Source organism: Sturnira hondurensis, unplaced genomic scaffold (assembly GCF_014824575.4).
Source record: "Sturnira hondurensis isolate 20B ecotype Veracruz unplaced genomic scaffold, ASM1482457v3 Scaffold0008196, whole genome shotgun sequence".
NCBI classification, from domain to species: Eukaryota; Metazoa; Chordata; class Mammalia; order Chiroptera; family Phyllostomidae; genus Sturnira; species Sturnira hondurensis.
The window spans coordinates 4,438,745-4,453,988 of NW_028080827.1; the positions used below are offsets into that span (position 1 = coordinate 4,438,745).

The 15,244-nt window shown below is 40.4% G+C and overlaps 1 protein-coding gene across 3 annotated transcripts in view; it reads right to left on the bottom strand.

Moving 5' to 3' along the window:
• CEP152 (centrosomal protein 152) overlaps positions 1 to 15,244 on the bottom strand; it is a 93,169-nt gene that overhangs the window by 48,957 nt on the left and 28,968 nt on the right. For all 3 annotated transcript variants that reach the window (XM_037054588.1, XM_037054586.1, XM_037054587.1), the window contains exons 10-12: positions 10,537 to 10,684; positions 8,406 to 8,497; positions 7,523 to 7,686 (exon numbers count right to left, since the gene is read on the bottom strand). In XM_037054588.1, coding sequence (XP_036910483.1) covers positions 7,523 to 7,686; positions 8,406 to 8,497; positions 10,537 to 10,684 — 404 coding nt within the window. The remainder of the gene's footprint in view (positions 1 to 7,522; positions 7,687 to 8,405; positions 8,498 to 10,536; positions 10,685 to 15,244) is intronic.

Sequence of the window (15,244 nt, forward strand, 5' to 3'; positions counted from 1 at the left end):
AGTAAAAAAAGGTGACCTACGAAAGACAATATTTACATATCATTTATCTGACAAAGGACTTGTAATCAGAATACTCTTAAAACTAAACAATGAAAAAACAATGCACTTCCTCACCTGAGGAAGTTTAATTGTTTAATTGTCTTGAGAGAGAGAGAGAGAGAGAGAGAGAGAGAGAGAGAGAGAGGGAGGGAGAGAAACATCAACATGAGAAATACCAACCAGTTGCCTCCTGTATGTGCCCCAACTGGGAACCACACCCGCATCCTAGTTATGTGTCCAGACCAGAAACTGAACCCACAACTCTTTGGTGTATGTGATGACCCTCCAACCAACTACTGAGCCACCCAGCCAGGGCAAAAACAATCCAATTTTTAAATGGAATAAAAATTTGAATAGACATTTCTCCAAAGAAGATACACAAATGACCAATCGACACATGAAAAGATAGTCAACATCATTAACCAGCAAATCAAAACCACGTTATTCTAATCAAAACCTCAATGAGAAACCATTCCATAATCATTATGAGGACTATAATAAAAAAAATTAGAAACTAACAAGTGTTGATGAGAATATGGTGAAATGGGAACCCTCACACATTGCTTTCGGGAACGCAAAATAGGGCAGCCACTGAGAACAGCTGGACGGCTCCTCAAAATGCTACACGTAGAGCTACCACATGACCCAGCAATTCCACTCCTATGTATGTATCTAAAAAGGTAAAAACATATGTTCACAGAAAAAACTGTACACAAATGTTCATGGCAACATTATTCGTAACAGCCAAAAGGTAGAAACAATCCAAATAAATGTCTGTCAGCTGGTGAATAGACACCAGCTAACAGAGGGTAGCTATCAGAGTAAGTATGCTTAACTATTCTCTCTTCTGACTGGGGTAGGAGCAATGGCTTCTGGGAAATGATGGCAAATGAAAAGAGGAACATCGATAGAGACAAAATGTGGTATATTCATACAATGAGAAATGTTATTTGGGTATAAAATGTAATGAAGTGCTGATATAAGATGCAATGTGAAATAAGCCAAACACAAAAGACCACGTATTATATAATTCCATCACCTGAAACAGGCAGAACAGACAAATCTATAGAGACAAAGTAGATTAGTGGTTGTCTAGAGGTCAGGAAACAGTAATGGGAAGTGACATAACGGGCATGGGGTTTCTTTTTTAGGATACTGAAATGTTCTAGAATTCAGTTCTTGAATGGTTCTTGATGGTTCTAAAACTGTGACTATACTAAAAACCACTGAATGAATGAATAAATAAATAAATGAAAACCTCTGAACTCTACACTTCAAATGAGAAAAAATTATGGTTTGCAGGAGGAAAAGAACAAACCTAAACACCTAGTGTGTAAGTTACATTCATATGATGGCAAACCCAATCTATGGTGTCTAGGTATGATTAATTAGGTCTTAAAAGGATAAAAAAAAAACAAGAAAGGAAGAAAATGACTGCCGTAACAGTTAAGATAGCAGTTACTCTCAAGGGTGTAACTGGAAAGAGAAATGCAGGCAGTTTCTGGACCTGGGCAGTGGTCCCACGGGTATTCGCTGTAAAACTATTCATTAAGCATATGCTTCGTGTACTTCTCTTTGTGTGTTGCATTTCACAATTTCAAAAGGTTGAAAAGTGAAATCAAATTATAAAGGTACTAGAAAATACCATCAAGAAGTAAGGTGAAAGAGTGATGGATCTAACTACATAAAAATTTTAAACAGGGAAAGCGTACTCTCAACATGGATGAGGTACCCAGAACCTGGCAATATGCCACCCCAGGCCCGTTTGGCAGCACACATCCGGGGCCTCACATACTGGGCACGCCCTTTAGCAAGAATAGACGTCCACATCTCAAGGAAACAATCCAAAGATATGAATAAAGATTTAACTACAAGGATGCTTGCAAATATAATATTGCATTATTTATCATTTAAAATTTTCAAACAGTGTATTACTAACTAAACTACATTACATTCACCCACCTACAGATTAGTAAATATATGTAACAACATCTACAGAAATCTAAAGATTTCACAAGGTATTAAGGCTAATTATAAAATAGTACATTCTATATTATTTTATCTCTTAGAAACATCAAAACAGATGTGGAAATTATATACCAAAATGTTAAAAATGGTTTTCTTTATGAGAGAAAAACACTGTGGGTGCTTTTGATTTTACTTTCATAACCTGTATTTTCTATTTTTTCCATAATAAAGGAAAAAATTACTTTTGAAAGAAATATTGAGTATATACCCTTAATATAAAAATGGAACCTCATCCCTGTGATATTCAACCACAAAACCCATGATAATAGCATAATTGTGAGATAAACGTCAAATTCCAGGGGCTCCCTACAAAAGCTGAGCAGTATGTCTCCAAACTGTCAAGGCATCAAAAATGAGGAAATTCCAGAGGAAACTAAGGAAATATGACTCTTAAACATCGGATGTGATCCTGGGACAGGAAGAAGACATCAACTAAAATCCAAGACCATCTAAATCAACGATAAATACATGAGTTAATGATAACATACCAAAACTAGTTTGCAAATTGTAACAAATATACTGTGCTGATGTAGGATGTTAATAGGGCAAAATGAGTGCAGCGTGCACAGGAACTCTTTGCACTGTATTAATTTTTTTGAAAATCTAAAACTGTTGTAAAAAAGTAACATCTATTTCTTAGAAAAAGACATAAACAGCATCTGATTTAAAATTTTTACTGTTTTCAGTTTCAGATGATTTTAAACAAAACATTAGAATATATGAGGTCTGTCCGGAAAAAGTTGAGCCATTGTCAATCTAACAAGAATGGTTTGCATTGCATGACATCACTGTAACTGGCAGCCAAGGAGAGTGGACTGGAGTGCACATGTGTAGACAATGTCGACTTCACTGTACTAGTCAGTGGGCGCAGTAGACACCATTGAGTGAGCATGTGTACTGTGTGAATACCACATTCAAAATGACTGAGCAAATAGATCAATGAATCTCATCAAATTTGGGGTTAAGCTTGTACACTCCTCCATGGAAACTATTCAGATTCAGAAGGTTTTGGGGGATGATGCAATGAGTGCAGTACAAATAAAAGTGTCACACAAACACTTCAAAGATGGCTGAGAATCTGTGGAAAGTGATCCACATTCTGGAAGGCCTGCAACAAGCGGACCACCTGAGAATATTGAACATGTACAGGCTGCAATCAATGGAGAACAGCAACTGACAGTGCAAGACCTAGAAGCTGACCTGGGATTCCCAAAACTACTGTGCCTGAGATTTTGATGCAGGATCTTGGCATGAAATGTGTTGTGGCAAAATTCATTCCACAGCTTCTGCTACCAGAGCAGAAGGGACATCGTGCTACAGTTGCTAATGACCGGACTCAAACCACAGCCAATGAACCACACTTGCCCAAGAAGGTCATAACTTTGAAGGGGACTGAGGTGTCACTGTCCTATGTACAATGTTTCTTGTATCTTGTTTTCTTCAATAAATGTCTCTATTTTTTGCATTGCGTGGCTGGATACTTTCTGGACAGACCTCGTGTATATATGCTGTGTACACATACACACGTACACAGAGAGCAAGAACATCAATGAACATGATGATCATTTTAGCATTATAAAAGGCACTCCTTCCAATATGCTACATATTTGTCAATATACAGTTTTGTACATGTAGCATACATAGTATAAATGTCTGTATATGTAGATCCCACCTATTTAAACCACTCATATTTATATATAAGAATATAAATATAAGAAATATGTGGGGGGGAATTGGGACAACTGTAATTAAACAATAAAAAAAAGACAAAAAAGAAATAGAAAATATATTACAGTGCATCTTCCCATGCTGTGAGACACAGCGAACTAACTTGAAACACAGCACTCACTTTGCCCAGTTAACAAATTATGCACTCCTCGTTTCTCTTCTTACTGAATGCTGACCCCTGAAATAGCATATCATGTACTCCTAGAGGGAGCCAAGTCAGAGAGCAGAAAAAGTGCTTGCTAAAATAATTTTCTCTTCTTTCTCAAGGGGGAAAAAGTCAGTGGTGGTGACCAGTCCTGCATAAGGCTCACTCCTGAGCCCTGTGGAAGTTGGTTCCCGAGTCCAAATAAACTGTGGTCCCTTATGAAGCCTGCTGAGAAGACCAAAGGGAAAAGGCATTCCACTTGTTAAATGTTTATTATTTGAGCTTCCCAGCCAACTATAATAAGGAAGAGGGGAAGCTGTCTGCAAGCTGCATGCAGATTTAGTTACTCAAATTCCACAAATGTGAAATAGAAGGCTGAGACTAAACCCTTCAAATTTACTAGGCGGTAGCTTGAGGGAGGTAGTACTTGGGAATAAAAGCTTGGAGCCACTAATAATTGGGTCAGTGATGCACAAAGAACTAAAATTCCCAACCCTGGGAAAACTGCTGCTCCCTCGTGTTCTAAGAACCACAGTCCCCCAGAGAAAAGGTACAAACCTCTCTCCTGTATCTCCTCTCACTTTGAGCTAAGAATAAATATGTTTACTTCTCCCTCAAAACTGAATTCTTATCTGTTAAGCTGCTGGTAGGTAGGATGACTGTAAGCTAAGCCCTTCTTCATATAGCCTGTGTTTCACTGAATTCCTTCTCCCTGAGCCTCCATGACTGTCCACTGTATTTTAGTTATTCTCCACCTTCCCAGTTGACCATGGCTGACATTCCTTTCACTAGGACAGTGACGTGATGTCTCAGATTTACTGTTTGTGGGAATGGGCTTTAACTTACGATAGGATTTGGGCTACAAGGACTAATTAAATAGAAAGGGCGAAAGCAGAATACCTTTTGGCAGACATCGTGATGAAGTCAGTCTACTTGAAGAGGTACATATACACATATTACTATTATTTACCCAATTCCCCAGCTAATTATGGCACACATTAAAATAAAATAATAGCATATTGGAAAGTACATTTTTTGGCATGACTCTTTTCTGGCATTTATTTTAATCCTCTAAAATAAAACGCATAAAGAATGGTGGCTGATAGCCTTTGAGTCCCTGTTCCTGGGCCAAAGTTTTAAGGCCAAAAGGTTTCACTGTCACAAGACTATGAAACAACAGGTTTAGGTGACAGTCACATTTTGGATTCAAGTACTGGCTCTGCTGCTATGGTCTGTCTTCCGGAGTGGAGGAGTGTGGCTCTCTGAGCTCTGGGTTTTCCAGTTCTAACATGGTGATAATGGAGCTGATGCTTTCGTCAAGGTGGAGATGAGGATCAAGAACTTTCTATAAAGTGTGTATATGTGACTGTTCAGTTGAAAATGGATTAATATAAAATCTGATTGACGATTTATTTTAATGAATCATCTATTAAATAATAATAGTAACGGCTACCATCTACTGGACCATATTATATAAGGTCCTTTATTCATTATTCATTATCTACTCATTATTCATTATCTATGCATATTCACTATCTATTTTAATCCTCGCTTTAACCCCCAAGGTATATGCGATAAAACACTGAACAGAGAGAGCCTGAGAAGAAAACAGGCTCAGAAAAGTCAAGAAACCTGCCCAAGATCATAAAGCTCCTAATAAATGGCAAAACTCTGATTCGAAACAAAACCAGGATCTGAAGCCCAAGCTCTTTTCATCAGCCGGGAGAGGCAATCTGGCATTAACAGGAAATGAGGTGTTCGCAGTAGTTAATTTTCCAGACAACATTTTTAACTTTACAATTTTATATAAATCTACGTAAAAAATTCGTATGACACCTACATCCTCTTTCACGTTCATTAACTAACCAAGCTGAAGGCTTTCTTGGACAGCTTGGGATGGTGAGTGTGGACTGTGACATGCAGAGGCAGCCCCAGCCCGAAGTGCTCCTCCAGGTCTCTCCCAGCAAAAAGGCCGAGCAGCCTGACTGCACCGTGGCAGCACCCACCCAGCCCCCACCCAGCCCCGGGCCCCAGCTGCCCTTCCCTCAGTCAGGGAGCCAGACAACGCAGGGGGTACAAACAAATCCAAGTCAATACGGCCTGAAAGTGACTCCTACTAAACAGACCACACAGTTTAGTTCTGCTGTTTTCTGCTTGACTTTTACCAGATTGTCACTGTGGCCTTTGGAGGTGATGGTCCCTAAGACAGACCTCCAGACAATTGGAGCTTTACTAAACTAACATCTTGTTTCACAGTGTGACCCCAATAACTTAAGTTTTCAATGTAACGAATCTCATCCTACAGTTCTGAAAATGGACTCCAGTAGTAAAATACATAAGTTCTACAACACTGTGGACCAAACCCTTCAGGGAATTTCTATACTTGTATTTAGCTGCACGATGCCTGAAACACAACAGGTAGTAAACACTCTCACTAAACAGTAATGATGGTAAACTCAGTCTTGACCTAGAAACCAGAGGGCGCTGGTGTGAGCCAAATGCATTCCGAAAAGGTTTCCCTCAGTCTGAATGCAATCTCTTCCCAACAGCCCTGCCCCACCTTATCCCAGACCGGTGGAGGGAAGGATAAACCCCGCTTTGTACACCAAACACAACACGAACACAGCGTTCCCAGCTGCTGACAGGTGTATCTCCCTCTCCCCAACCAGACAAAAGGTAACCCAGCTCTGGGAAGGGGTATGCCCATCTACTCTGCTCTGCTCCCGGAGCCTTGCATCACACCTTCCAAGAGCGAGTGCTTCAGAAGTGCACGTCTTCTCCTCCATTCATCTTCTAAGTGTTTACTGATTTCCTACATAGACGCCTTCCCCTTCGACCACCACTTCCTCCCCCATCAGTCCCTGGAAGGGGTGGCAGGCCTTTAATCCCTTCCGTAAGGTTGCTAAAATATCCGGGTTAAGCTGTAGTACAAAAGACAAAATCCCTATTTTTAAAAAAATGTATTTTTAGAAAGAGGGGGAGGGAGGGAGAAAGAGGGAAACATTGATGTGTGAGAGAAAGGCCGACTGGTTGCCTCTTACATGGCTCAGCCTGGGACCTGGCCCACAATCCAGGGAATTGAACCTGCAACCTTTTGCCTTGCGGGATGACACCCAACTCACTGAGCCACACCAGTCAGGGCCAAACTCCCTATTTTAAAAGTAAGGCCATGGGAAGACTCCTAGGGAAAATGAATGCTTATTTTTTCATATACCATTGGTGAATGCCAGGTACCTGCTTTCAACACAGAATATTAATATAATAAAAAAATATGTTTTGCCTTAATAGTAAAACAGACACATGATCTCCACTGTAGAGGTTACTTTGGATATTTTATAAATTAATCATTTTTTACCTACTAAAACTGATGTGCCTACTGGTGTTGAAGCCAGTACAATACCAATGCTTGAGGCTGCTATTCATTTTGATCTCAGACACTCACACTTCCTGAGGTATTACTCACACACTGCCCACATTCCAGAACCCCCCGCCAGCTTGCCTCATGCCTGGTGCCACTGGTACACCAGGCATCCCAAGTTTTATTATTGTAGGCTCTTCCACAGTAAACTATTTTCTCCATACCTCTGAACTTTGTATTTTTTCCAGTTGACTTTTTTAATACCCAAATCCACATATGATTCAGTGAGTTCTGTATTTAATTCTCCTTCTGAGTCACTTGGAAGTATTCCTAGTTTTGCAGCAGATTCATAGAGAGAAATTTCATCTTTTAGTTCTGTTAATTCTTCCTAAAACACAAAATTATTCAAAGTTATTTTCATTATTTTCCTATGAAAAGGAATCATTCTATCTATGCTTCAAATTCATTTTAATGGTCAAGAGAAGGCAGAAACGCTTCTTCAAATACACTTTAGCACATGTTAAAAATAACTTGGTAAAGGCCAGCATGTATCAGGTTTTCCAGGAGACTGAATGGACAGATGAATGAATGAATGAATGAGAAAGCAAACACACGTAGTTTCTCTCACACTTCCCTTGTTCACACTTTGTCCTCCATGAAAAGTGTTCCTTGAGCTGGGAAACTGGGGGCAGCACTTTTGGGCTCCGTAGAGGAGAAGACAGAGTACACTGGTTTTCCAACATGCTGCACTTTATAGCCCGCCAGTGGTACAAAGGCAAAATCCCTCCTTCCAGTGGCACCAACACTGGACCTCTCCCTCCAGCATTTTCCTTTTCCTCCTGCGGAAAATCTAAGTAGCACTGGAGGAGGACACAATAGGACTGCAGCCACACTGTAGGTTGCCCACACCTGTACATAACCTTATCTCTGGGACACACCCACAGATGAACATGGGCTTGGCTACCCAGCTGGGTGGGCAAGATTGTGAGCAACTCTCATGGGCTGCTTTGGAGATGGTCCAATCCACTTTTTTATACAGAGAAATCAGGGTTCATAAAGGTGATGTAATTCAGTTACCCAAAGTCTCCTCCAGGGGGCAACACTCACCTGCAAAGCCTTGTTCATGCTTTCACTCATAGCACGAGCCTTTTGTGCTTGCTGCAACTGGAGCTGCAGCTGAGCCACCTCCTGTACTGAGCCTATGGGAGAAAGAGTCATAGAATACACCAGTGTAAATGGTCAAAGCACCAATAATGTACAGAAGACACGAATCCACTGAGAAGACAGAAGGTGGAATTCTGCGTTATTTCCTTTCTATTATCTTTTCAGGAGCACAGAGGAATAGCCAGTGGGACCCAGAGAGCATAGGTCTGGTCCACACATTTCTAAGGTTTAATATGGCTCCCCATATGTCCTTGGGAAGTTGAAGACAAGGGCTACAGTGACCTTGCTATGGGCCAAATCAGCCACCTACAGACCTGAATGCTCAGAAGTCCTTTAATAGGGGTGTAACATTCCAACTCAGAGGAAGCCAAAGCAAAACTTCTTCAGAACCCATTTCCACCCTCTAATAAGAAAACTACACCCTGTTGCCCTTAGCTTCTTTCTAAATGCTTTGATTTCCACCACCCTGAGCTCCGTGTAAAAGAAGCCTATTAGGATCGTGCTTCTGAAACTTTAGTAAACTTTAGTAACCAAGGGGAGTTCCCATTTAATTTTTTTCTTTTGTTTGTTTATTTCTCTTACCCTTTTTTGGATGGGGGTCCCATTTAAAAGGGACTTCATTCGGTTTCCTCAAAAGAAAATGAGCATCTGGGAAATGCTTAAGCAAAGTAATGATGGCATATTGTGCAACTAAAGAAAATCCTATTGTCAAGGCCTTTAATGGCAAGGGAAACAAAGGAATATAAAACCAAACAGGGAGGGGGCACCTAAGTAGAGCATGGTCCAAATTTTGCCCCCACCAAAACAGACCCAAACTCCTATTTAGACAGTCTTTGACATTAGCACTTCCGACTTTTGAATAACACACTCTTGTACACACGGTACCAATGGTGAGAATTGACTTAATACGCCGAAGTTCAAGCTCAGTTAGTAAATAACCATCGGGCCATTTGCACAGTGTGAGCTCCTCGCCAATAAACAGTGCTATGTTTTCCATGTGGTAGTGTTTGTGTATACCTTCGGTTATTTTTGTTGTCTTCTATTCTAATATCATTTTATAAAAGTGAATAGGATGGTTAATGGTGGGGGGCGGAAATGGGAGGGAGGTGGGGAGCACTGGACGGGGGGTGGGCAGGGCTGGGAATATAAGACAGAAACCTGTACTTGAACAAGAATTAAATAAAAATTATATTTAAAAAAAAAGTGAATAGGAGATAAAAGTGCTGCTGAAATTAATAAGAAACATTTTCTCAAACCTAACACCATGGAGACCACAGAAGAAATTTTAAGCAAAAACTGTAACTCACTGGCTTCAATTGATCAGGTAAGTGCCTATTCCATTGTGAGAGGGGAAAAAAATTAAAGAAGTTACCCAACATGAGAGAACTATATGATCAAAGATCAATAGTTCTAAAAATATAACAGGATTTCATATCATTTTTAGCTTTCAGAGATAAAATCTACCATATAACATGTATTTTATTATTCAATTTTTGAACACTCAACTTTGGCATATTTTCAAAAGCAGGAAATTGTCTGTGCATGTACATTCCTTTCACTTGAAGAAAATACATTCAAATGTTAACAATAGTTACCTCTGTGCAGTAAATTTATTGGTTATTTTTATTTTTTTAAAGGTTTGTTTTAATCCCCACAGATATGTTTATTGATTTGAGAGACAGAGAGGCAGAGAGAGAGACGTCAATCAGCTGGCTTTTGCACACACCTGACCGGGGACCCAAACCGCAACCTGGGTGTGAGCTCTGGCCGAGGACTGAGCCCGCACCTTTTTTTTGGTGTGTGAGAAGATGCTCCAACCCATTGACCCACCCGACCAGGGCAAGCAGAATTATCGGTTATTTTTATTTTCCACTTTATACTTGCCTGAATTTTCCAAATTATCTAGTAAATGTGCACTACACCTTACACATATATGTACAGCAATGTGGAAAGAAATTGTCACCCATGATTTTGCTATCTTTTCTTGATTTTTGTAATTCAAGGATCCTACTGTGTTCTCTCCGCATAGTATACCGGACTCCCTGGGGACACAGCTGGGCACCCAGACGCCCACCTGAGTGCAACAAGTTGGCACACTGCCTCTGACTCTCCTCCAGGCTTCTCGTCAGTCGGTTGATGGTCTCCGTCTTCTCTAGTTTAGCTGCCTCCTGATTCCTTTCCAGCTGTTTCACCTTATCTTCCAAATGACAGCAAATGTCTTCCTAAACAGAAAGAGTGTTCAAGAGTCATTTTTATGACCAGTTGTTAAACGTCAAACTAACAAGTATCACACATAATTGGGTTTTAAATCAAATATGAAATCACCACATGGCAACACCCCCTCTTCTACTGGCTAAGTGCATGAGTCTGGGAGTCAGGTGGACCAAGTCTTGTGATCTCGGGTAACTCTTCAACTTCTCGGTCTGTTTTTCCTCTTGTAATTACAAAATAAAGGTTGAATTTCATGATTTCTAAAGTCCCTTTCTGCGATACATTTACAAGTCACTGCTGTTCTAAAATGACATCTTATTCAAGCCAAAGGAAATGTATCACATTCCTACCTGCACTCCACACTGCTGGTGTCAGTGTGAGTACACGTATGTAGGCAGACCACGCTGACTCTGAGCCACGGGTGGCGTCTGTCTCCCAGGACATCACTCGACTCTGAACATCCAAAAGATCGTTCCATTCTGAGTAGCCAAAAATAACCTCTCCCTCTTCTGAACACCTTTTAGACTTGATTTGTTTCTCTCACGTTTTCCTTTCTACCTTTTATATGTCCCATTTCTCTTAACAGCCTCCTTGCAGGTGCCTCTGCACGGCCTTACACACAGTATGGCTACAAAAAAATGCTGAAAACTAAATATGTGTGTGCGCACGTGAATGCACACAGGCATGGGTGTAACTGTATGGGGACACCCAGAAAATACAGAGCATGTAATAAGGTATTCAAGTTTCTTCAAAAAAATGCGTTTGGGAAGTTGTGAGTCACAGAAGGGCCATGCCCATGCACAAGAAATCATCACTTCTCACTTACAAAAGGCTTCACAGGCTGAATTCCAGGCCAAAGGAGCAGGAGAGGGGCTGAGGAGTGAATTAAGGTATTAATAATTGGGTAAAGCTTCCTAAAAAGCTTGACAAAGTAAATAGAAGAGGAATATCAAGAAAGGGCTTTGAAGCAGAGAGAAGGTATTTGGGGCCAGATCCACAGGATAACCCACAGCCCAGTAATGCCTTATGGACACCAACCCAAAGGACAGTAAGGATAGTGATAGCATCCTCAAGCAGAGCAAAGAAACTGTGAAGTCTGTTTTAGCTTAAAAATTTGTGTGAATTTTGTATTCTATTTCACAATGTAGCTATGCTTGCTTTAATTTTTTCTACCGAATTTTTGAACAAAATGAAGCTGCTGGAACCTGGTCCATGTTTACTCAACACTGTAAACCTCTTGGCAAACTGCTGCTGATTCCCGGGCCAGCGTGAGAAGCATGGTCCTAAAGTGCCAGAGTAGCACAGCAAACACAGGGAACGAGCTGATATTAGTAATGACAGCGTGAATGTGTGTGCAGGAAGGGGTGGGAGGACAGCCTACAGTTACATGCTGGGGAGGTCATGACAGATTTCACAAGAGACTGGGAACTGATTTTAAATAAAAAGGTAGATGTGAAGTACATGGTAAACAAAAGGCAGGCTGCGGCAACAGCTTGACAATATGCACCAATCAATTAAACCATGCTTTTTCCTGTTGACAAGTTCAGGAAAACAGATTATACTCATAAAATTGCAATTTAAACACACACACACACAAATAAAACAAAATGAATGGTTCCATCTTTTAAACCACTAGCTTGAGAAATGAGAACACTCAAATCAAGATGAATGCAGACAGACATCTTTTAAGACTGAATAAGACAAATGTGGTAATAAAAAGATGACAGTCGAATCCATGGAAGCAGATAAAACTGAACAGATCTCTAGGGCACACACATACCCAGAGGCCTGTGACAGCCCCTAGCCAACACCATGTGTTTAAAGTTGACCCTTTAAGCATAACATTAAAAGAAAGGTAGGAAATAAATCAGGTGAAGGTCCTGACATAGGAACCCAAGTCCATGACTTCAACAAAAGCTAAAGGTTTCAAGAAGAGCAGAATGAAAAAAGATTTTATACCACCAAGGACAAAATCAGAGACACTTCTATAAATGGGAGGCATACGAGGCAGTTTGGAGCGATGACCAGAGATCTTAGAACACGGCACCTCTGTGAATCAGAGAGACAGAAGGCAGTTCGGAGGAAAGAGTCCAGGAGACAGTTTGCTACTAGAGAGTTCCGTCACCAAAGGAACACTGTGAGCTCCAAGCAGCTCCTTTGTCCTCATCTCCGTCACACTGAGAAACCTGAGAGGCAGCCAGAGTAAAAGAACTGTTATAATGTGTTGTATGTGCAGTCCTTTCTGTCCAGAAAAGCTGGTGGCTGAAGGAAAGCACTAAATTCATAATGAATTGTATAAGCCATATGCTTCTCAAAATAATACTAAACAGACATTCAAAATAAAAACATAAAAAACACTAACTATATCATGGGTTGCTAAATTAGGCAGTCCTGGTGTTGAACTCTGTCCAACAAAATATAATCGAATATACATAAGCCTGTTTACATTCTGACGCTTAGCTTTTGGTCAGTGAAGGTCTAGTGAGCACATGAAGTAATATAATCAGTCTATAACTATAGTCCTTTCCCACCAAGAACGTGTTTTTCATAAAGCAGTAATTGAAAACCTTCTGCAAGGGAAGGTATGAACTTCTTTTAAAATCTTAATAAGTGCAAGTCATCCCCAAAACACTGCATATACGCACACCCCCTCCAAAAATCATATCCAGCTTCACAGGATTCACCAATTCCCTGGAGCCTAGCCATGAACTGCCTTAGAAGATGCCAGGCCAGGAATCTTTCTAACGAGGAAAACCTACCGTGTGTGAGCATCTGCTCTGTTAACACTGCGAACACAAAACACATAGTCCGTGGACACAGAGTCAGTGTGAGTCCATGAGAGTCACTCGGAACCTAGACCCTGGCAAACATACTCAAGTTCATCTACTGAATTCTCCAGTTCCTCTCACCGCACTACTCCTTTCCAAGACTTGTCTTACTTTTCTTTGTAATCTGCTGAATAGAGTGTAGTGGGAAAACATTTACCAGAAAGGGAGATAATTGACACCTCCCTCTTTAATAACTTTTATAAAGAAAAGGAGGGGTAAAACATGGTATGTATAAATGGTCACCAGTTATGTAAGAAAATCTAAATCAACCCTCTCTGGGAAAAAATCACTCGTGCATTTTTCAGATCATAGGCAGACATCTCCGTACCTCCTTGATTTTCACAGCACGTCTAGAATCAGGAATCTCAATTCCAATTCTGATATAATATGGGTTGACCCTTCACTCAAAATACTACTGAGGCAAAGGAGAGCAAACAGACAGCACAAAGACACAGCTAGAAACACTCCCAGAAAGAAAAAAAAAAAAACTAGAAGCACTTTAGAATCAGCACTCTGCAAAGCAGTTATGCAAATATATGTGGAGGACTACATCAGTGCTAGGCTGTTTAAAAAAGGGGGGAAAAGCCACAGAATATAACAGTGGAAAAAAGACCTTAATCAACACCTTCAGTTTATGGTCTGAAGCCCAATCAAGAATTTGTTCTGTGTTCCAGTCTAGCTTCTTCTACTGAAGGGGGCAGAATGAGAATAAAGACCAAACTGGGCGCGGGTGCAGAGCACACTAGGATCTCCTCCCAGCCCGTCATGTAACTAGGCCGAAGTCAGCCGAGAGTGGAGAGATCCACGGGGGACCCAGGAAGGAAAAGCCACCAGACCCCACTCTCTCGCCACCCACGGAGGACAATTCTCCAAGCCCAACTTTAACACTGTCACCCAAACATAGACAAAGTTAGTAGAGCTGTATCTCAAATTCCATTTGTTTAAATATTATGTAAAGTACACTTGCAACAGTTTGGCAAGGCCTCTGTCTTTCCTATGTATACTCCACACTGACCAAATTCACAATTGTTTTCTATATGAAAAGAATAAAAACACTTTAGGCAAATAAAGCTAATAAAAACTCATATAAATACACATAAAATAAAATAAAAAAGTATACAATCATTATTGCCAATAATGCATTTTATATAGGTCTACCTAAATAATGGAAAAACTTAAGAGTCAGCTGCATAAATAAGAAATAAGAACCCAAATTAGAATGAATTTTAAGTGTAGTGGAATTTTCTGTACCCTCACACCTTACTCTTCTTCTTCTATTTGTTTGGGTTAAGTTAATTCTGAAATTATATTAAGAAAACTGCACTCTGCAATCTTCTCCACTGAAACGATTACCTGGAGCTTCGAGCACAGCAATCCCACCACCTGACTCACTGTCAACTTACAGCATGTTATTCCCTTTGGGGAAAAACAATAAAAACTGGGAAATAGGCTCAAGTCTCAAACCTCAATAATTTTAGATCAGACTGCCTTCCCTATTTTATTATACTATTCTCAAAAGGAACTTCTCTCAAGAACCATTTCTAGACAGTCTTAATGATAGGCTTCTTACCAAATGCTGGGAGACCCAAGAAAGGTTTTCTAGTGGTTAAGCTCCCAGACCAATCTCAAGTTCATGTCATCTCCCGAAACACTCATTCCTTTCGGTCTGGATTTATTCTGGGATGATGTGAACAATTTGTATAAATACTCAACAAGGAAATGACTAGTAGTATGAGAACACCC